The sequence below is a fragment of the Ischnura elegans genome (assembly GCF_921293095.1).
Source record: "Ischnura elegans chromosome 13 unlocalized genomic scaffold, ioIscEleg1.1 SUPER_13_unloc_4, whole genome shotgun sequence".
NCBI lineage: Eukaryota > Metazoa > Arthropoda > Insecta > Odonata > Coenagrionidae > Ischnura > Ischnura elegans.
In genome coordinates, this window is record NW_025791660.1 from 5,305,190 (window position 1) to 5,329,519 (window position 24,330).

The 24,330-nt window shown below is 38.2% G+C and overlaps 1 protein-coding gene across 3 annotated transcripts; it reads right to left on the bottom strand.

The window, feature by feature from the left end:
• Positions 1-591: 591 nt before the first annotated feature.
• Positions 592-24,092, bottom strand: LOC124173138 (zinc finger protein 883-like). Of its 3 annotated transcripts, XM_046552651.1 has the most exons (3): positions 22,663-22,673; positions 22,409-22,546; positions 592-3,379 (listed from the first exon to the last, which is right to left on the bottom strand). In XM_046552651.1, the coding sequence occupies exon 3, from the start codon at positions 3,249-3,251 to the stop codon at positions 1,797-1,799; it is 1,455 nt and encodes a 484-aa protein (XP_046408607.1). In that variant the 5' UTR covers positions 3,252-3,379; positions 22,409-22,546; positions 22,663-22,673; the 3' UTR covers positions 592-1,796. The 3 variants fall into 3 exon arrangements, with proteins under 3 accessions (XP_046408607.1, XP_046408609.1, XP_046408608.1); XM_046552653.1 differs by lacking the exons at positions 22,409-22,546; positions 22,663-22,673 and adding an exon at positions 24,059-24,092; XM_046552652.1 differs by lacking the exons at positions 22,409-22,546; positions 22,663-22,673 and adding an exon at positions 8,517-8,555.
• Between the last annotated feature and the right edge of the window lie 238 nt (positions 24,093-24,330).

The window sequence follows — 24,330 nt, forward strand, 5'->3', positions numbered from 1 at the left end:
TATGCGAAAGGAAACATTTTCAGTAAGAAAGAGTTGTGACAGTTGTATGACAATATTTTAAAATATAAAAAGACAATATTTTACCAATGAAAAATTATTATTACTACCATTCCCAACTGGGTATTTCCTCATCATTTTTAACAATACTTGTGTAAACGACAAAGAATTATGCGCCTATGAATAGATTAGTTAACGGTAAAATGAGAACAAACATGATACAAGTGTAACAATATTTTTAGGCTAATGGCACAATTTGTACTATTTCAACCCAGAAAATATCATTGATTTCATTATTAATTCACATTGAGACATACCAAGGAATGAGAGGACCATATCGAAAGATATTAGCCCTTGAGCAGACAAATTCGAGTGAAAGTTAGTGGCATATTATCTTAATGCAGAGTGAGCTAAGTGGGTGGCCTTGCCCTTTTTTGCTACCCAGCTCCTTCAAAATAGAAATAAAAAATCCATGACTTCTTCATGCAGTCACTACTACGTCTCACAATCCCTATTGGGTATTTGCTCATCATTATTAAACACTACTTGTGTAAACGTAATGAATTACGTGTCTCCTGAACTTTTTGCTTAAGGAAAAATGTCAACAAATGCAATCTTAATGATGTATCATTCCAGCGAGTATGCATGCCAGGTGCATTTCAGTAACCAATTTGAGTAAACCCTTCATGCCCTCAACTAGAACAATAATGCCTCTTAGATGTGGGGATGGAAATGCCTCACTAAGTCGCTCTTCCCAGAGAAAGTTTTCCCACATTCCCTGCAAGAATAGGGTCCCCCTCCTATATGGGTGATGGTCGAGGGTGGACTTGTGAGCAAAAGCCTTGCTGCAGGCATTGCATGAACAAGGTCTGACTCCTGTGCGCGTGAGCTTATGTACGGTGCATGGAGATTCTAAGAGAGAAGGATTTCAAGCAAATGCTAAATGCATAAGGTTTGTGTCCTGTGTGCGTATGTTTGTGTGTGGTTAGCTGGCTACTGCGATAGAAATATTTGCAGGAAATGTTACATGAATAATGTCAGTCTCCTGTGTGCATATGTATATGGCTTTTAAGGGCACTAGTATGCGTGAAGGACTTCCTGCAGACACTGCAGAAATAGTGTTTCTTCCGTGTGTGTGTGTGTATACGTATGTGCTTGGTAAGGTTATAAATATGACTGAATGATTTACAGTGTATTCTACATGAAAAAGTTTTTTCTCCTGTGTGCTTAAACATATGGTTGTAGAAGGTGCTTCCCTGAGTGAAGGATTTCCTGCAGACAATGCAGGAATAAGGTTTATTTCTTGGGTGTATACGCATATGCTCGGTGAGGTGATCATTACGACTGAATGATTTACAGCATTTTTACATGAATCAGGCCCCACTCTTGTGTGTACCCATATGCTTGTTGAGTTTGCTCCTCTGAGGGAAAGACTTATTGCAGACACTACAGGAATAAGGCTTATCCCCAGTGTGAATACGGATGTGCTCGGCAAGGGAATCACTGCGACTGAATGATTTACAGCATATTTCACATGAACAAGATCTCTCTCCTGTGTGGGTACGCATGTGTGTGCTGAGGTTGCTCCTCACAGAGAATGACTTATTGCAGACACTACAGGAATAAGGCTTATCCCCCGTGTGTATACGCATGTGCTTGGTAAGGACATCACTGCGACTGAATGATTTACAGCATATTTTACATGAATAAGACCTCTCTCCTGTGTGAGTACGGATATGGGTGTTGAGGTTACAACTCAGAGAGAAAGACTTATTGCAGATGCTGCATGTATAAGGTTTCTATGCCGTGTGGGTACGCATGTGTGTGCTGAGGTTGCAACTCAGAGAGAATGACTTATTGCAGACGCTACAGGAATAATTCTTCTCCCTTGTGTGTATACGCTTGTGTGTGCTGAGGTTGCTCCTCTGAGAGAATGACTTATTGCAGACGCTACAGGAATAAGGCTTATCCCCAGTGTGTGTAGCCATATGCTTGTTGAGGTTGCTCCTTTGAGAGAAAGACCTACTGCAGACACTACAGGAATAAGGCTTATCCCCAGTGTGAATACGGATGTGCTCGGCAAGGGAATCACTGCGACTGAATGATTTACAGCATATTTCACATGAATAAGACCTCTCTCCTGTGTGGGTACGGATATGGGTGTTGAGGTTACAACTCAGAGAGAAAGACTTATTGCAGATGCTGCATGTATAAGGTTTTTCTGCCGTGTGGGTACGCATGTGTTTGGTGAGGTTGCTCCTCGCAGAGAATGACTTATTGCAGACACTACAGGAATAAGGCTTATCCCCCGTGTGTATACGCATGTGCTTGGTAAGGACATCACTGCGACTGAATGATTTACAGCATATTTTACATGAATAAGACCTCTCTCCTGTGTGAGTACGGATATGGGTGTTGAGGTTACAACTCAGAGAGAAAGGCTTATTGCAGATGCTGCATGTATAAGGTTTTTCTGCCGTGTGGGTACGCATGTGTTTGGTGAGGTTGCTCCTCACAGAGAATGACTTATTGCAGACACTACAGGAATAATTCTTCTCTCCTGTGTGTACACGCATGTGATTCTTGAGAGTAGAAGATTTAGTGAAACACTTATAGCACACACTACAGGAATAAGGCCTCCCTCTTGCGCTTGAACACTTTCCCTTTTTGATGTCTCTAGTGCAAGAGGAGGAATTTAAGGAATCACTTTCTACACATGTGTCAGCTCCTACAGCAAACCGTCTCCCTTTTCTATTGTTTCCTTTCTCCAGAGTCCCTCCGGATACTTCCTTTAGAGAACCATTTCCTTTTCGCCTCAGCCCTTGTCTTTTACTGTTTGGCCCTGTTATATCTAGCACCATGGATGATTCATCATCCACGGCTATATTGCTGGCACCAAAATGAGTTTCAATGTGTTTTTTAAGATCACCTTTGGTGCTGAATCCACCTGTGCAGTGGTAGCAATTATATGAAGTTTCGTTTGACATTTGTCCCTTTACAGCATTTTTCGCCTCACAATTACTGAACTCATCTTTGTTCCCCATGACTGGCTCGGCGCAACTCGTCTTTCCAGTAATTCTGATCATCCTGAGGGCATTAGGGATAATTGGCGCATCACAACCATTTCCACCCCTCACCTCACCCATTTTGACTCTGCCTCCACTGATTTTCGATGCCTGCTTGTCCATCATATGGAATTCAGCAAGATGTTGACTTATCAGCAAGAACAGCTCCACATTTTTCCAAGTCTTCATTAATCACATTCCTTCATTCCCCTGCATGAGATGCTCCATTCGCAGATTAAATGACAGTCAGTGAGGCTGAGGAAGGAATAGTCACCACTTAGATGTTTCCCTAAACTTCCTTTCACCACCTGGAAGCCCTAGAAAAGAATTTTAATATTTTAATCACAAAAGAAAGCTATACTGGTCTTATTTATAAAATCCCTTTAGTTGATAACTAAAGCTATTTGATAGAAAGCAATATACCGTCCTCAAAGTATCAAGATGGGCCGCCCTTTTTATTATATGTTCATTTTTCATTTGATCTAACAAGAAGGTGTTGTGTCTTTCATTACATTTTAGTACTTGCTGACATTATACAAAATGAATTATTTTCAGTTGGTAAGTCAATTTTAAAAGTACTAAAAATAACTTAATATCAACAATTATTTTAAAGTTAGGACTCCTCATATTATAACATATTCAACAAAATATTTGACTTTTTCCCCAATTCATGTTTCTTAACCGTATTGATGTATTAACTTTAACTCTATTACTTTGTCTGTTTAAAACCTTCCTTCTATAAAACACCGTGAAAACATTGAGAAACATAAGTTGTAAGTGAATTTTGAACACTTCAATATTCGTGACATATTCATTTGGATTATCCAATTAATAAGTCTCAGTCCTTTTAATTTCCAAAAATGCCATTTTTAATTTGTTTGAGTTTTCTGCATTCAAACACTCATTTTCAGAAATGGAGACTACAATCCCAGGGTTAAGGCTAACAAATGAAAAATCAGCCACATTTCAGAAGTTCATCTGTTAATAATTTCATATTTAGCTACAAAGAAGAATATTCATTTCAAAACGATCTCTGACCCTTTATATCACTATGGTTACTAAGATAACAGACAACAAACTTTTGTCATTTATATCCTAGGGCTTAACTATGACTGAACAGGAGAATACACATGTGGAAAAAAATTTGTAAGTGTGGAGAACTGCATTAACAAGTTTCTCAACATGATACATGGACATCCATTTGTAATATGTACCAGGGGCACTGCCAGGAATAACGGCTGGGGGGTATCAGGCGCAACTATTACTGAGGTGCCTGGGTTTATGGCATACCTGACAGGGTTATCGGCAGATGCGAAGGCCCTCTGCCAGAAAAATTAAGATAAAAGGTTAAAAATTGTGAGTTTTAAGGCCTCTGAGGGATTTTTTATTAATCCTTGTACTATTCTATAAGTAATATTAATCCAAATAAATAAAATATATCAAACTTCCAAAATTGTCTGAGCTCTGGGGGGGTGTTATCCCCTTAAAAAACCCTCGCTGTGCTACTGGTATGTACTGACTATATACCAGTGTAGAATATAATGATTGGGGATATTGATAAAATAATCTCAAGCAGGCTTCAAAGTTTGAGATAAAAATTAGAGAAATATAACGCGAGAATAAAGTGCAAAGCAGGTGAATGCTTGGTCATGGTCAAATTTGAAAATGTCAAATATTTTTGTCCAGAGTCAAACATTGGATATAGGATTTAATGAAATGACTCTAACACCCAGTAGAATATAGTGATTAAGGCTATTGATCACTTGCAGGAGAATTGTCTTAATTTTATTTAACATGTCTATATTTTTTTAAGCAACTCTTAAGATACGAGTACATTCACATCTTATAACCATAGATAGATTATAAGGGTTTACATTAATTACAGCTGTGGAAAACGCCACAATCACAACAATAAAGTGAAATAATTTGGGTCGATTAATTGTCCCCTGGCACTTTTTGCGCAAACAGCTAGGGCCGGTACATCGGTCCGATAGCAGTAAAAGGGTTAAGGATGGAAAATAATAAGTCTCTATCAGCAATAAAAAAGCACGTTTACAGCAGAAAATGATCACGCCAAGCAAAGCATTTGCCATGAATCCCCCCCCAAACAATGAACACTTAACCAAGCATTATGAACAAATAGAAACAGATATCTCAGACAGAAATTAAAAAGGGAGTCTATCAGCTTTAAAGAAGCATAATCAAGAGAAAAAAATGATCAAGCCTATTCAGAGCAGTTGCCATGATCATCAGCCAAAACTCGGAATGAAAAGAAGCATTAAAAAACTTGGAAATCAAATCATCGGAAGCTAAAAAATAATCAGGCAGCTTCAAGGCAAATGTCACGATCATCGCACAAGCCTCAGTATTAAAAGAAGCAATATGAAAAGTTTGAAATAGGTACATCATGTCAGCAATTAAAAAGAGCATCCTTAAAAACTTGGAAAGTAAATTCACCATTCATACTATTCAGGCTTCTTCAAAGGAAATATCATGAGCATTCCTAGCAACTCAGCACTAAAAGAACTTTTTAGGAACAATTGAAAAGAGGGCACTTCAGAATGACAGTTGAAAAGAGCCCCTATGAGCACTAAAAAGGCACGTCCTATTATACAAAATATTATAGCAGCTAAAAAGCAAAGAGGAATTCACTGAGGTTGCCCAATTACATCCCATAGAATTCCATTCTATTACCACTCCGTCACATTTCGATCGATTTTCAAAAATGTCCGCTGTGATGATTGTATAGCAATCCGATTTTTCCCAATTTTTTGCTCAATGGAAATAGAAAATGTAAGGAACAGTATTGAAGATATATGAATTAGATAAATAACATCATCCTCAATGCATATTTCGGTTTACACCCCTCATTACGCCTTATTTCCCCATGAAACTTGTATCAATTAGTTCGTCAACGATGTGAGTGGAGACTTGTAAACCCATTTAAATGCATGGTGGGTGAAAACTTGTTTAAATTAGAAGATCCTCTTTTGTAAAATTCGTATATGAAGCCATTGTAATTGGAAACCTCATACGCATTGCACTAAATAGAGCAATAAAAACGAATACAACATTGATATTATGATGACTATAGGGTAGCTTCCTTCATCAAAGAAAACAAAAGGCATTGATTATGATTCGTTACCCACCATTAGTGTATTCATAATACTTAAATTATCTGGTTTTTGAAATACCGGTTTAGACGAATGGCAAGGGTCAAATTTTATCCTCAATTTAAAAAGGCCAGATTGACGCCCATGCGATTCCACTCCACGTGACGTCACAGGGACCTAGTTTCTACACGAGAGGATAGGAGTTATACATCGTCTGAGGTTACCAATGCATGCATGAGGCACAGAGCTCGGGGACACAAGTCTTAATAATCACCTATTAAAACTGGCTAAGGTCGGAAACTTTTCTTCGTTTGATAAGGTATTTGTAAACCTTTTTTAAGCCAAGCGCTACCATCCAGCAAGGTTCTCAGCTACCCGCTAGCAGCCTGCGACGTATCAGTGCTAAGCCTCGCCTCAAGTTCACCTCACCGGGCGGGAGGTGACCTATTACTCCCTAATAGTTTGCCACGAATAAACAGGCATCCTAATCCATGAAACGTAAAATCAAGTCAGCCATAAATTGTATTTAATAAACGAACTTATGCCCTCACCAATTACGCCATCTCTGCTCGCTTGTTATTTGATAGCAAGTCAGCAGATACTTTTAAACGGGATATGCTACGGAACCCTAATGCTCTCCATATAAACATCTTGATACATTAAACCGAATATACAAATCTTACATCTCCATGAATGATACCCAGACTTAAGTACTAAGTCGTCCTAAAACATGTCACTCATAAAACTGTCGAGCTTAAAGCCAAATTTTCGGAGAAACAGATATCAACATTCAAAACAAACTCGAGTAATATTTTATATTTTTGGATGTCACATCCCAAAACAGATTCTACATACTTACAAACCTCTATGTTATAAAAAAAGAATCAGATTTGAAACTTCTCATAGAGAACTATGCCTCTAATCAATTATATTTGCTGAAGTTAGAGGTTTCCGGTTTAGAATTTAATATTTTCGCTACTTTTCCCAAAGATCACACAAAGCCAATATGTAAAAATATAGTAAGCTTTTAAGGCTTAAATTGCGAGGGTTTAAATATTTCTGCGACGTTGACAGAGAAGAATGTGATACATGAATCGCCGCGAGAGGATTTTAATACACACGGTATCCCTACCAATAATGGTATTTAAGGACACAAAAGTTAAGACAAAACAGTATGATAACATCATGTAGTACATATACCTGCGAACATTTAAAACACATAATATCATTACGACAGGGCCAAAAACTCCGAAATGCATATAACATTACCTAGAAGACGGAATACTTGCTATCACACCAAGAGAGTAATGCTAATTAATGAAAGACCACTTACATGATTCTACTATGAGGCGGCGATGTGTAACTATGCTTTTTTAATGAGAACCATAAACAACAAAACACTGTAGAAATTCGCGTAGTATTCTCCACCATAAATAAGGATATGATCAAGAAGCCTACTCATTGGGTTCTTGGATATGATACACGAATAAGAAGTCGGTGATGCCGGCATGAAAACAGAAGATTATCTACTAATATCTCCATATAAAAACAAAAAAGACGGATTCGGCACCACATCAATATCTTTTTTGCTAATAAGTCGGATATATTGAGTCCTCTTGTAAGACAAAGGTAACACATGTATATAATTATGTTAACATGTTTACCAACAAAAACCACTTACAACGACTTGAAGGAAGTCCTGCTCAAACGGGAATGTCTAATTATGAGTACACTATCTTCTATAACGCACACAAAAACAGATTTTATTCTTCTCTGGAATACACAAAGCTACTTCAAACCAGAGGCGGATACAGATGGGGGCGCAGGGGGCGCGCCCCCCCCCTTTGCGGGGCAGCTCACATTGCCGAACATTGTAGAATCACACTTGTAATTTTTTGTATCGTAATATATTGACTTATATAAGCGTATAATGATTTAAATAAATCTTTCTTCAACTTCGCACGTGGATTGATTAATTTATTATTACGATAAAAGTAAAGGTAGCTCAAGATATCTTTTGCGAGTATTTTCTGAATCCGCCACTGCTTCAAACTCCCTTTCATTAAGTAATCGAACCGTCGCTTCACATCATACCCATACATATAGGCTACATAGACGAGCTACTCACACCAAGAATACAATCTTTTTACGAGATTAATTGCGTACATTACTTCACTATGAGGTTCTTGCATGAAATTGTGCATTTTAAGGGACCCATCATCATACAAACACACTACCAAATACACATCAATCTCCGCCAACAACATGGATATTATACACGAATACGAATTCAGGGCGAGGGCCTAACAGAAAAAAATATCCATTCATTTTCTCAACTTACTTGACAGGAAACAAAGGATCCAGCGGCAACTTAAAACCTATTTTGCAAATAAGCAGTGTGACGTTACGTCGTAAAATCTGGTTGATTTTTCACGTAAGTCCAGACAAGGGAAATACTCCAACCGTCGGTCACATGCTGGATCAGGGAAAAGACTCCACAAACAAGAAAAACAGCTCACAAGAAAAAGGAATTAAAAAATAATTTACGAGTTATTACCGAACGATATCTATTCAAAGTAGAGTATTCAAAAAAATCAGAAGTATTACAGAAAACAATGATAGTAAATTCATGATCCCAAAGGAAACATTACCAGCAGAAAATTGCTCTAAAAATCTCATGCCCCACAAGACATGTGACTCCCAGCAGGTCACGACCAGAAAAAGAGCTCGCCTATGCAAGGCGAGACAGCATTTGAGGGGAGGGCTTCTTCCAGGGAGTGGAGGGGTAGCCAGGCGAATTCAACAACCGCCCACTGATGCGTCACTGCCCCTGCAGAAACGGCCGCTCCGCAAAACACCATTCCCTGGTTTTGAGACAACAGCAGCACCCAGAATTTTCCCCTCAACTTCTGGGTTGGAGACATCAGAGGAATCAGAGGGATAGTTCATTGGAACACATGGAGGGGAAGGAGATACTGGGGTGAGGTGTTGGAGGGAGAGAGAGTTTGTGATAGGACAATGGTAAAACTTCTCACTCCAAGTGCAATACTAAGGCCTTAGCACCGATTTCCCCTTGCTTGCCAAGGAGAAGTATTTCTCCGCAGTAGTCCTATATAAGTCTTGCATTGCAGGTAGGCTGGTTCGGGGCTGGTTCGGAGGCTGTTTCAGAGGCTGTTTCCAGAGGCTGAGTTTCCAGAGGCAGGGTTTTCAGAGACAGGATTTTTCAGAGACAGGATTTTCCAGAGACAGGATTTTGCGACACAGGATTATGCGCGAAAATCCTTTGCGCGAAAAACCTTAGCGCGAAAAATCCTTAGCGGGAAAAGTTCTGCGGATAAGTTCGGAGGAAGTTCGAGGAATTTCTGGGGGGGGGGTACCAGAAATTTTTGGGGGGGGGGGGGGGGACACTAAAAAATGCCACATCCTCTGTGGGAAAATGACCACAAAAATTGCTTGAACTTGGGGACCAAGACACGTCCACCAAGAACTGATTAATGCCTAGAAAACTTATCGAGGCATCACAGGTCCACTGGTTTTCACTGGATGAACCCCCACTGTTTAACCCCCATGAATTTCACAAAAACCATTATTCAGTGGTTAGAATTGAACTGAATATAAAAAGTTTATTGATTGACACAATAGTTTTCAAGAAATATCACTCAAAAAATAGTTTTGACAAGAACATACATTTTATCACTCTGTAAATAATAACCTCAGGAGTGATGTTTGGAATTCAACAGAATTCTTAAGTGAGTAACATAACATTATTACAAGAGTGAGACAAGAAATATTGCTGAATTGATATAGAGTAGATTATTAGTATTACATAGCAAGAAAATAAAATTAATAATCAACATGTCATAATGTGATGCTTGTTTCGGTGTACAGTGAATCAAAATTACAAATAATTATCATCAGCGACCAGAAGGAACTGGGAAGATTTTTATTGGTATAACACCAGGATATCTTTACCAAACTCAAATGTTCCTTCTCTCATCAGAGATATTTTCTGGTTTTTTAAAACCAAGTAAAGCAATACAATAACCAACCACTTAGTAAATGGGCAAGATTGGGTTGGTGAAGCAGTTGGGTTCATGAGAACCCTGGGTTGTCCCATTAGTTGGGTTCAACCACCTTATCAAAAAACAACGATTCACAAAAAATGGGTTTTAACTTCTACCCAAAATTCATATTGCAACTCAAGAGAAAGTTAGGGTCGACCAACAAAATATATATCCCAATTTATATAAACAATAAATACAAGGTTATTCAAATATATGGTTATTCACTAAATAATTATTAGTTATCAAAATAGCAGCAAAAATATTCAGCATAATATGTGTCTCACTTAATTGATATACTTTGGCATTATTAATTCTCCATTTAAACCCTCCATGTTTGTAAATATTATCAGTCCATAATTAATTATCAATAAAGAATCCTCCAAAATTCAACAAGATTTACATAAATGACAATAGATTGCACTTAATTCCTCGATTTTCCAATAATTATTAATATTTACAAGGCATATGGTATTCATGTCAGCTATTGAACAAGTACTGACTAAATTTAATCAAGATGTGTATATATATCTCTCAGTATTAATTAAACAAGTCAAAAAGAATCATAGGCGATGCTAACAAAATGAGAACTGCATATTGCATCAACAAAAGAAATCACTATAAATTTCACTCTTCAATTAACAATAGAAATAGCTGGAAGAGCTACATGCTGGTTGCGACAAGATGAAAGTTCATACTTGTCGGGCGATGAAGGTCGCAACTCAACGCCAAAGCCACACTAAAACACAGTAGGCAGTCTTAAGATCAGCTGATCAATTCAATCACTCAGCCATCGATAGAATATTGAACACTGCAAAATCACGACACTTATCACTGTCCAGAATTGTGAGAATGTCCATAAAGTCTTGGTGGAGGAAAGGTGACACAAAACACAATTGAATCTTAATAACTGGGGCCACCTCCACAGCTTATCTGGAAACGAGCCATCTCGGGGATTTACCCCCAAGTTATTCTCCCGTCCTCTCCCTCCAAGCACCCATAATTCCTCCACCTTACCCCATCTCACAACCACGGTAGACCGACACTAAATAACATGAGTGATTTAAAAGTGAGAATAAGCATGTACAATACAATATTTCAGAACAATTTCAATTACAAGCATAGAAATAGACTTATTATTCATTATTCAAAACAATATAATTAGGAATCAAGAGAAATTCAACACCGAAATCAAGCATCAAATAGTATTTGAGAGAGCAAACATTAGCATTCATTGAAAAAAAAGAATAAAAAAAATCAATGATATTTCTCTCCTTTTAATTACTGGAATTAGCAATGCCACCATGATATGCCTTTAAATGAGAAACATGACAGATTTTCTCTTTCCCAGGAGAAACTTCCAGAATAACTGTTACAGGAGAGAGATACTTTTTAAGGACAAAAGGTCCGTTCCACAGAGGTTCCAGTTTTGCCATTTTCTGTTCACCTTTAGAACTGACAGGATGGTTTTTGCAGAGAACAAGATCTCCCACACAGAAAGTGATTTGGGAGTGAGATTTATTATAGGATTCTTTATACCTGTTTCTGGCCTTTTTTAAATTAGCAATAACATGATTCAGGCAGGCTTGTCTGTCATTATTGCTGAGATCATTCTCGAATAAAGATTTTGGAATGTCCCACTGATTAATTAAAGGATGCTTAAGTTCTCTGCCGAAAATTATTTTGGCAGGAGAATATCCACTGCTCTCATGTAAGGCAGTGTTCAGGGCAAAATTTAAGTCAGCCAGCATAGTGTCCCACATATGGTGAGCATTATTGCACAAAATAGCAAGTGCAGATTTTAGATTTCTATGCAATCTCTCTACCTGATTAGAACAGGGATAATATGGAGAAACAAAAATTTGCTTAACCCCCAGTTGCAAACACATCTCCTTAACGGCATGAGATTTAAAAACTTGTGCATTATGAGACACCAAATATTTAGGAAAACCGAATTTCGGGAATACTCTTTGAGTGAGTATTGAAACAACCGAACCAGCAGTAGCCTTACGAACTGGCTCAAGAAAACAGAATTTAGAAAAACCATCAATAAGAGAAAGTATATATTGGTGTCCACCTTTAGTCAAAGGTAAAGGTCCCACAAAATCAATATAAAGTCTTTCCCAAACTTCAGAAGGATTGTGCGACGATAGCATGCCAGGAGGTGGAGCATTTCTGGGTTTACAAGTTTGACACAGATGGCATTTTTTGACCATGTCAAAAACCTCTTTTTTCATATCCTTCCACCAAAAGTGTCTGCTAATCTTATCATAAGTTTTAGCCATGCCCAAGTGAGCAGACATACTAGAGCAGTGAAAATATTGAAAAATCATAGGCCTCAAGACCGTAGGCAAAACAGCTCTTCCTCGCTTAATTTTAGAATTCCCATAACATAATAGCTGTCCCTTCAGAAAATTGTTTTTGTCGTTCAAGGAATTATTATTAATCTGATTGAAAATATCCTTTAGAACGAGATCAGTTTCTTGGTGTTTTCGAATGTCGACAAATGACAAAGGCAATTTATGTAACACACAAGAATAAGGAACAGCTGACTCCTTATGAGTGTTAGATTCCACATCTGATTGACTATTAGTAGATGAGGATGGCTGAATGCGAGAAAGACAATCTGCGACAGAATTAGATGATCCTCGAACATGATGCACAGTGAATTTATAAGAGGATAATTTAAGAACCATCCTCCCTAATTTGCCCAACTGCTTAGGATGAGAGAAAAGCCATGTCAAGGCACCATTATCAGTGTACAAGTGAAATGGTTTTACTTGTAAGTAAACACTGAATTTTTGAATTCCAAAATGAATTGCGTGACACTCCAATTCATAAGAAGAAAATTTACGTTCATGTTCCAAGAGTGCCTTACTAGCGAAAGCCACAGGGACAAAATTACCATTTACTTTGTGATTCAGAACGGCACCAACCGCCAAATTACTGGCATCGACAAATAAATGAAATTCCTCGTCAAATCGAGGGAAAGATAATACTGGTGGATTGGTGAGAGCTTTCTTCAACTGGCAGAAAGCCTCATTTTCAACGGCTGTCCATTGAAAAGGAACATTTTTACGTTTCAAGCGATTCAGTGGCATAGAAATTTCAGAATACCTTGGAATAAACTTGCAGTAAAACCCACAAAGTCCAATGAATCTGGCCACTTCCTTCACATTTCTGGGAACTGGGAATTGTTCAATTGGTCTCACTCTCTCAGGATCAACTTGCAAGGTTCCATTTGTGATAAGATGGCCCAGAAAAGTGAGTGATTCCACACCAAGCTTAACCTTGTCCTCGCACACCGTCAAACCGGCACTGCGTAGTTTGTTGAGGACAGCATTAACATGAGATACATGGTCTTCAGCAGACTTGGAATAGATACACAAGTCATCAATATATGGGTAGACACATGAATATTTCAAATCGCCCAATACTTCATTAATGAGACGAGTGAATATTTGAGGAGAATTTACAAAACCAAATGGCAATCTATTATACTGGTACACTCCGAACGGCGTCACAAAAGCAGTTAATTTCTTAGAATTCTCAGATAATGGTATTTGATGAAAGGCAGAATTGAGATCAAGAACAGTAAAATATTTTGCATCAGCAAGATATTGGAATGCATGTTCAACAGAAGGTGTAGGATAACCGTCTGATTTAACAACTTTGTTCAACTTACGGTAATCAACCACTAATCTTTCAGATCCATCCTTTTTAGGCACTAGAAAAGCTGGCGAACACCAGTTTGAATTGGAAACCTCAATCACTTTCTTATCAAGTAAAGATTGGATGTGCTTCTTCATTAAATTTGCCTTTGGAGGTGACAATGAATAAGGATGGGATCGAATCGGAGTAGAATCTAGCAGTTCAATTTCGTAGGTCATAACAGATGTGACCCCCAGTTCTTGAGAAATGACATCAGGATACTTTGACAATAAACCCTTCAACTTATCACACAACGTGATTTCAGTGGACGACAGAACATGTGATTCGGACGAGTTACTAACTGGCGCCGATTTAAACGCTTCGCAATTGTCCATAAAAGAAAAAAGAGAATTCGGGGCATTTTCAAAACTGACGTCCGTCGGACGAATGATCATCTTTGAATTACAAATGAAATCCACACCCAGTAACACAGGAAACGGGATTTTGGCTAGATAAAACACGTGGTTCCAAGAAAACTTGCCTATTTGAACCTTGAGTGAGACAGAGGAATTAATATGAAAAGGCTGCCCCGACACCGTGATTAAATCGACGTCAACATTCTTACGAATAACCTTTCTCTGGCAACATTTCAGAGAAGCAAAGAAATCTTCATCACACAGTGAAACTGAACACCCAGTGTCGATTAAAGCCTGGCATGGCATAGAATGAAGATTAATAGATAATATTGGCAATCGAGTCGAACACTTGTCACGGACACTCATCAAACTCACGGCAGGCTGAGTAAATCGTCGTCTTTTGCGACACTCGTTCACTTTGTGGCCAGGTTTATGACAGTAAGAACAATTAATAGGAAAAGAAACTTCCCTAGACGCACTGGAAGAGGCAACAGAAGACGTATTCCTAGAGATACTATGGAAAGTATTGGAATATTCAGCACAGTCCATAAAATGTTTAGAAGCCTGCGTGATAACAGAGTCCAATTCTACAAATGTGTTAGGCTGATTTGAGAACATAATTGCAGATTTTGTTAAAGGATTTAACCCTTGAATAATGAGTCGCACAATAGAAGACTCGGAATACTGCAAACCCAGCACCTGAGTGGCATTACGCACAGAACACACGAAATCGTGGGGCGTTTCGCGAGGGAACTGAAATCTCTTAACTTTCGTAGTGATCAAACGATCAAACTCTCTGTCACTAACAATTCTAGCCCAAACTTTTTCTGTGATTTGAGACCATGCGAGATTCAAGTTTAACATAGACAACCAAAAATGACGAGAGCTGGCAGGTAGTTTAGATACTACAAGGTACAATAACGTTGACAGAGGAACCAAAGACAAAGAAACGATTTCATTAACTTTCAACATGAAATTAAACCAATTCTCACTGTTTGACACCTCAAATGGCGGAAAATCACTGAGTAATTGTTTGACAATTATTAACCCTTCAGAAACTGGCAATGTCTGAGAAGCAGACATTTCGTGAAAGACGTGAACGTCACTACTTTCCTCGTGCGTTGGGCGAGGTGGAACCCCTTCTAAAGAAGATTCCCGTTCATTATTAGAAACTTCACTTCCTACGGACACATTAGCCGTACCCCTAGACTTATGATCCTCGCCCGTGGTTAAATAAGTTTTTTCGTACGGGTTGTGAGTACCTCCAGGCATTTTGAAAAGTGAAGTGACGACAACGAGAAAAAGAGAGAGAAAGAGCGAGATTTAAAACTATCTATCTCTGCTGGAAGAGTCAAATCACCAAAAATAGTGCGAGAATAACTAGCTGCTATCCAAACTATCAAGAACATTACGAGCATTACGAACATTAATGTCAAATGGCATAGGACCACGAGGAAAAGTCGGCAACACTAGTCACGTAATCCCACACGAACCAAAAAGCACTTAATGGAACATAAAATAACTCACTTTTAAGAGGAGAAACAACCAGAAACTGCAAAAAGTGGAGAAATAGTGGAGAATTGTCACCATTGTCCAGTACTCGGAGACCTCGACGAAAGGACAGGAAATCGAACCTCAGCTCTGCTACCAATATGTGACGTTACGTCGTAAAATCTGGTTGATTTTTCACGTAAGTCCAGGCAAGGGAAATACTCCAACCGTCGGTCACATGCTGGATCAGGGAAAAGACTCCACAAACAAGAAAAACAGCTCACAAGAAAAAGGAATTAAAAAATAATTTACGAGTTATTACCGAACGATATCTATTCAAAGTAGAGTATTCAAAAAAATCAGAAGTATTACAGAAAACAATGATAGTAAATTCATGATCCCAAAGGAAACATTACCAGCAGAAAATTGCTCTAAAAATCTCATGCCCCACAAGACATGTGACTCCCAGCAGGTCACGACCAGAAAAAGAGCTCGCCTATGCAAGGCGAGACAGCATTTGAGGGGAGGGCTTCTTCCAGGGAGTGGAGGGGTAGCCAGGCGAATTCAACAACCGCCCACTGATGCGTCACTGCCCCTGCAGAAACGGCCGCTCCGCAAAACACCATTCCCTGGTTTTGAGACAACAGCAGCACCCAGAATTTTCCCCTCAACTTCTGGGTTGGAGACATCAGAGGAATCAGAGGGATAGTTCATTGGAACACATGGAGGGGAAGGAGATACTGGGGTGAGGTGTTGGAGGGAGAGAGAGTTTGTGATAGGACAATGGTAAAACTTCTCACTCCAAGTGCAATACTAAGGCCTTAGCACCGATTTCCCCTTGCTTGCCAAGGAGAAGTATTTCTCCGCAGTAGTCCTATATAAGTCTTGCATTGCAGGTAGGCTGGTTCGGGGCTGGTTCGGAGGCTGTTTCGGAGGCTGTTTCCAGAGGCTGAGTTTCCAGAGGCAGGGTTTTCAGAGACAGGATTTTTCAGAGACAGGATTTTGCGACACAGGATTATGCGCGAAAATCCTTTGCGCGAAAAACCTTGGATTGGAATCGGCTGGGCGCCAATCTGGCCTTTTTCAATTGAGGATAAAATTTGACCCTTGCCATTCGTCTAAACCGGTATTTGAAAAATCAAATAATTTGTGTATTATGAATACACTAATGGTGGGTAACGAATCGCAACCAATGCCTTTCGTTGTGTTTATTGAATGAAACTACCCTATTATGTAAAAAAAAATATTTACCATAAAATAATTTGAATAAAGGTTTTTATAATCAAGCACATAAAAAAATTATAAACCTCTGACAATTTTAGCATATAATATTGTTATCAAATCACTCAAATATCATACAAATATAAAAAAACCAAATATATAATATTTTAACATAACAACGGACAAGTACACTAAATAGCCATGGTGTGTTAAATCATTTTTCTTAGTATGCTTTAGAAATTTTAATCTTTTTGTTTAAGTATTTTATTCGATGCTTTTTGAGTAGCTAATTTACCTTTTAGTACTTGTCTACTTATGCATTTCTCTCATCTCTTAAAATTTAATACAACTTTAAACTGGCAAATGAACTTTGAAAACGTCCGCAAATATGATTCTGTAAATCACCTAAACTTCAAGAGTTCAAATTTAAATCCAAGCAGGAGGCTTAAAGCAAGAAAAAGATATCAAAAACAAATCCCAAAAAATTATTCGTATCTATTGATTTCCATAATTCGTAGGTCATAGTTGAATTCCAATTACCCAATAATTTTATGCTAGGATTATATTTTAAACACATAGTTGTACGAAAAGAAAAAACTGTTGAGTTTACACTCCAGTGGCATTTCGTTGTTCATTTGTCATGTATCATTCTCTCGTGTACTGCTGTGCACTTCAAGCCTTTTTCTCCGTTCTTGTCTGTCGTACGAGCAATAAAGACGTGTGTGTTCCGCTCGACGTTTGCCTCGTTCTTTCAACAGGTTATGAGCCCAGACAGCCTCAAACTGCATTAGTGATCGTTATAGGCCAAACTTGCGTTTATTCCGTAGTCATTGGTTTCTTTGAGTGAAGCTTGCATTGTAATCCGCATTTTTCATAATATGGCTACTAATACTGCGCCAGCAATTGAAAAATTATCGGGCATGAATGACTATAACTCGTGGGCCTCTTCAATGGAGATGTACCTTGTGCATGAAGAATTGTAGGATTATGTTGCCGGGGTTAAAATACCAGAGAAAGACTATTCCGCGAAACTTGATAAGAAATCTCTGTCAAAAATAGTACTTATGATATGTCCAGAGCTGTATTCGTACACGAGGAAGGCAAAAACCACCAAAGAAGCAAGGGATTCGCTTCGAAATACTTTTGCACCTTCTGACGCGAGTGGTAAGAGACTTCTTCTGAAGAAATTATGCATGTTAAAGCTCCAAGACTACCCAGATATGGAGGCGTATGTTGGTGGTGTCATGTCGGTGGTTCATAAGTTGTCAGATATGAACTACGACACTGACGATGAGCTAATTGCCTACGTGCTCATTAACGGTCTTGGTGAGTCGTATGATGCTCTTTCAACGGCCCTTGACAACTGCGGGAAGACCCTGTTATCAGCATTCGTCAAGTCAAGGCTATTGGCAGAGGATGCTAGGCGAGGAGAAAATAAGGCGGAGGCAGCAGCCTTAGCAGTTAAGAACCACGGGAAGCATCAGTACAGCCGATCCGAGCCCGCGCAGATGCAGAGGAGAACAACGAATTCCAGGAAATACAAGTGCAACAAGTGCCAAAGATTTGGGAACAAGGGTTCCGAATGCCGTACCATCGTGAGGAGCCAGCCTTCCCGGGACTATAAAGAGAAGGTTTCAGCTTTCCAGACAGCGATGGGCGTATCATCAAGAAAAATCGGTTGGTATTTGGACTCTGGTTGTACTGAACATATGTCAAACCAACGACATCTTCTGAAGAAATTTATTCCCAGAGAAGGATTAACTGTAAGTTTTGCAAATGATAATACCTTAGATTGTAAGGGAATTGGTATGTCAAATGTTCATATTGATGATGGTGCTATTACAGTTAATAATGTATTGCTGGTGCCTGGTCTCTCAGCTAATTTATTGTCAATATCCCAAATGGCTAAGAAAGTCTTAATTCTTGTATTTTCTGAAAAGGGATGTGATATCTATCATAAAAACAATGTATCTATATGTGGCAGAGTCAGTGGAACTGATTCACTAGTGGAGGGTTTATACAAATTAAATGAAAAGCTTCCTATGAAAAATTTTAATGTTAACCATGTAGAATCTGTTAAAGGTAATGCTTCAGCGAAGTTGTGGCACAGGAGACTTGGTCACATGAGTCCAGAAAGAATGAAGCAGTTGTCCAAGATAGTGGATGGCTATGATTTTACGAGTGGTATCCAGAGTCCATGTATAAGCTGTTGTAAAGGGAAACAGGCAAGGAAACCCTTTCATTCTCAAGGTAGCAGATCAAGTGCTCTTTTGGAATTGATTCATAGCGATGTTTGCGGACCAATGGAGGTAAAATCAGTTAATGGTGCTCAATTTATGCTAACGTTCATTGATGACTATTCACGCAAAATATTTGCTTATTTTTTGAAAAGCAAAGATGAAGTCACTCAAGTTTTTATAAAATTTAAGGCCAGAGTTGAAACAGAAACTGGTCGAAAAATAAAGACATTGCCATCTGACAATGGAGGTGAATATGTCAATAAGAATTTAAAAGATTTCTTGACTTCAAATGGAATCATGCATGTTCTCACAGTTCCCTATTCACCTGAACTTAATGGAGTTGCTGAGCGTGCTAATAGATCAATTTGTGAAATTGCAAGAACCATGCTACATGATACTGAATGTCCCAAGTATTTGTGGGCAGAAGCTTGCAATACTGCAGTCTTCATAAAGAATAGGTCCCCTCATGCTGCCCTCACTAATATTACTCCTGAAGAGCTATGGTCTGGTAGAAGGCCAAACATTCAAAATTTTAGTATTTGGGTGTAAGGCAATGGTTCATATACTAGATGTTAAGAGAAAGAAATGGGATGTAAAGAGTGAGCAATATAGATTTGTAGGTTATGCTGATATCTCTGGCTGCTACAGGCTGATGAATAGCAATAATGACGTTATTGTTGCCAGAGACGTTATCTTTGACGAAAATAATGAACAAAGTGATGATGTGTCTGATAACTCTAATTTTGTGCCCGTAATGGAATTGTTACACCATAATACTAAAGGGGAAATGGGAGCTGAAATGTCTTCAGAGGGAGACACACTTTCTGAAAGGAGGTATCCCTTGAGAGAGAGAAAATCAAAGGTCTTCCCTGATTTTGTTACTTACAATGTTCAGGATTTGAATCTGTTAACTGATCCACTGTCCTCAAGAGAAGCCCTCTCTAGACCAGATGGAGACAAATGGCATGCGGCCATGCAAGATGATTTAAAGTCCCTAGCTGAAAATGGTGCATGGTCTATTGTTCCTAGATCAGAGGGAGTAAAGGTAGTACCTTGTAAATGGGTTTTCAAATTGAAGAAGGGAATAAATGTGAACCCTGATCGATATAAAGCTCGATTAGTTGCGAAGGGGTTTATGCAAGGTATCAATTATGAGGAAACTTTTGCACCTGTAGTTCGTGTTGAAACATTGAGACTATTAATTGGGAGAGCAGTAGAATTATCTTTGCAGATAGATCATCTTGATGTCAAAACTGCTTTTTTCAACGGGAAGTTAAATGAAACTGTATACATGGAATTGACTGATGGTGTGAAATGCAATGAATCCACAAATAGTGTGGCACACTTGCACAAAGCTTTGTATGGTCGGAAGCAATCTTCCAGGGTATGGAATGAAACTATTCATAATGTTCTGATTGAGCTAGGTTTTGTTCAGTCTAGGCACGAAGCTTGTGTTTATTTTAAGAAAGATGGTACTAGTATTTTAATTGTTGCATTATATGTTGATGATTTGTTATTGTTTCACAATGATAAAAAGGAAACAGATGTCATTAAAGAATAATTAATGAAGAAATTTAAAATGCAGGATTTGGGCAGAGCAAAAATATGCATTGGCATGAGAATTTCTCAGAATAAATTTGATGGTAGCATCTCTTTGGATCAAAGCCATTACATTTAGGAATTGTTAAACAGATTCGGGATGCAAGATGCTAAACCAATAAACACTCCACTTGAAGTAAATGTTAATTTGAAAAAGAATGACCCAATGTTACCTAAACCTGATGTACCTTACCAATGTTTAATTGGCTCATTAATGTATGTATCTGTTTGTACACGTCCTGATATATCTTTTTCTGTAAATTATTTAAGTCAATTTAACATTTGTTTTTCCAGTGAGCACTGGAGGAGTGCTTTGAGAGTACAAAAATATTTAAAGCAAACTTCAAATGAAAAACTTGTGTTTAAGCCAACAGGCAAAAGCATTGCTGGCTATGTCGATGCTGATTGGGCTGGTAATCATAATGATCGAAGGTCATGCACTGGTTTTGTATATAAATTTGCTGGAGCTGCCATCACCTGGAGAAGCCAAAAGCAGAAATGTGTTGCTCTTTCAAGCACTGAATCCGAGTATGTGGCGCTCTCCGAGGGATCTCGAGAAGCTGTATACCTTAGATACCTAATGTCGGAGTAGTAAGATGTCGTGGAAACTGTAAAAATTTATTGTGACAATCAAAGTGCTATCAAATTGTGCCAAAACCCAGTGTTTCATGCAAGGACAGAACATATTGATGTTCGATATTATTTCACTAGGGAATTAATTGAGAAAAATGTAGTGAATGTGGAGTACCTACAAACTGATCTAATGGTGGCAGATATTATGACTAAAAGTCTATGCAAGGTTAAACATTCAAAACTAAAAACTGTTTGGGACTGTCTTGATTTCTTGTTTTGCATAAATTGTTATTTAATTCACTGCCAATGTCCCTATAGTGAGAGGGAGTGTTGAGTTTACACTCCAGTGGCATTTCGTTGTTCATTTATCATGTATCATTCTCTCGTGTACTGCTGTGCACATCAAGCCTTGTTCTCTATTCTTGTCTGTCGTCCGAGCAATAAAGACGTGTGTGTTCCGCTCGACGTTTGCCTCGTTCTTTCAACTAAAACGTCTGCAGTCCTCACCACTGAATAACCAAAATCGGAAGCACTACATGGGAAATCGGACTTATTTCACTATTCCGTCGATCATAGGCGAGGTCCTTTAATATCATTTAATATTGCTAATGAACTAATTCAATGCCCCATTAACTTTTTTTTTTCCTAAACAAAAATCCTGATAGCAAATTTTGCATCCTATGCTTTTTAATAAATTTTGCATGTACTAATTTGATGCAGACATATATCTTAATACCTTGCCCATTGAGGCTCCGTCAAATACATGATTAAGTTACTTTTTCACGTTATTATCTTAATCTGTTGAACCCACAAATACAAACATCTTATTAAAGTTTTCAATCTCGTCGATATGAACGCGAAACTATTAAGGCTTGCCTACACGGTAAACTAACATGAACAAGTTAATATCTACTTACTTGAATGATTTCACATTATTTGTAAGTTACACTAGAATTCCAATGAAAAATAAGATGCACTCACCCTTAAGTAATTTATACACGAACATTTTCTTAGTTCTGCGTCCGATTTATGACAAACATTTCTGAAGTCATTGAATTCGATGAGCTTTTCCAAGCACAGTGGACATAAAGAGCCAGGCAGGCCATCTCCCACAGCAACCTAAGGAATCAATGAAAACATATGCCATAGACTTTGGACCTATCGTAGAAAATAAGTTCATACAACGCAATGAAAAAAGAACTAAGGACATAAATAAAATGTAACCCGTCACTTACTTTAATTCGACTTTATCATGTAAGGCATCCTCGACAGTTATCTCGCTTGAAACAATTGAGGTAAATACATGGTAATAATAATCGTATTTCTTCATGCAGAGTCTGCACGGGGTACTCTCGGAATGATTTCCTGAAGACTCCGAGAAATCATACTCGTGCATTCACTGCAATAACTCATTCATTCTTTAAATCAGTTCACTCCAACAAATCATCCACGTATCACTCAGTGATTTCAAAATTCCTAATACATTAATATCATTTCCATGGCATACACCAATGCAAAAACATTAGACTTATCAAAGAAAAGGGTGTAATAAGCTCACATTTAAATAGGACCTCAAAAAGAAATCACATAGCAGCAGGATAAACAGCAAATATTTTAAAAGAATTTCAAGCTTATTGACTAGAACCCTACATAAGGACGATTGTCTTTGTGCGCTCCGATCGTCATTTGCCCAAAATTCGTGTATTGCCGATATTTTTTGCAGCTGAATTATTCTGTTCTAAAATCAAAGAGTAGGTAAGAGGCAAAAAAATACATCGAGAACATATTCCTCAAAATTCTTCACTTTCATTTATGTGTGTTATGAGTTGGTCATTGGTAAATTCAAATGTATCACTTTTATGACTGAATGAATTGTAAACACTTAGTTATACCAAAATAAAAAGCGACTTCGGTCGTCACCATTCAGGTACCAACTGCGAGTTAATTAATGCCTCGTCAGGATTCGGAAACACTATGAGGAAAATTGGACTTTTTTCACTGCTCCGTCGATCATTGGCGAGGTCCTGTCATAACATTCAATATTGTTAACTAACAAATTTAATGCTACATTAAGTTTTGTTCTTTAATAAGAAGTGCTTTTCAGTTATTTTTTCATGTAATAAATTGATGAAGTCACTAAGCATTTAGGCCTGTTTACACGATGCATTAACAGGTATGAGTTAATGCACGTTTTCATGAATGATTTTTGTGGACCAGAACGGTAAATTTACGAATGCATGAACCAAAGTAGAACAAGTTCTCTTTTCTGTGCATGCATTCGCACAAGTTGGGTGGTTACACGGTGTATTTTGGCGTTCATTCTCGTGTTCATACATTTAAACATTAACCCGTACGTGTTAATGTGCCGTGCAAACAAATACATTGCCCGTCGTATACTTCGTAATCGTATACACAATTAATTACATTTTCAAGTTATTGCTATAATCTGTTGAAACCACAAGTACAAACATTTATTAAAAATTTCATTCCAGTCTATATGAACTTTAAACTATTAAGGCCGGGCTAAACGTTAAGTTAACACGAACAAGTTAATATCTGGTTACGTGAATGAGTTCACATTATTTGAAAGTTATACGAGGCTTCCAATGAAAAAAAATAAGATGCACTCACCCTGAGGTACTTTCTACACGAAAGGTTTCTCAGTATTCCGACCGATTTCTGACAAATATTTATGAAATCATTGAATTCGATGAGCCTTTTCAAGCACAGTGGGCTGGCAGGCAGGTCATCTCCAACAGCAACCTACGAAAGGAATGAAACATATGCAAGAGATCAGACTTTCTGTGGAAAACATGCCCATAAAACGGAATAAAACAATAACTACGGAGATCAGTGAAATCTTAACCCTCACTTACTTGTAAGTCAACAAAATCGCCTTAGGC

Excerpts from the sequence above, each read along its gene's own strand:
- LOC124173138 (XM_046552653.1), bottom strand. The coding sequence starts at position 3,251 with ATGAAGACTTGGAAAAATGTGGAGCTGTTCTTGCTGATAAGTCAACAT.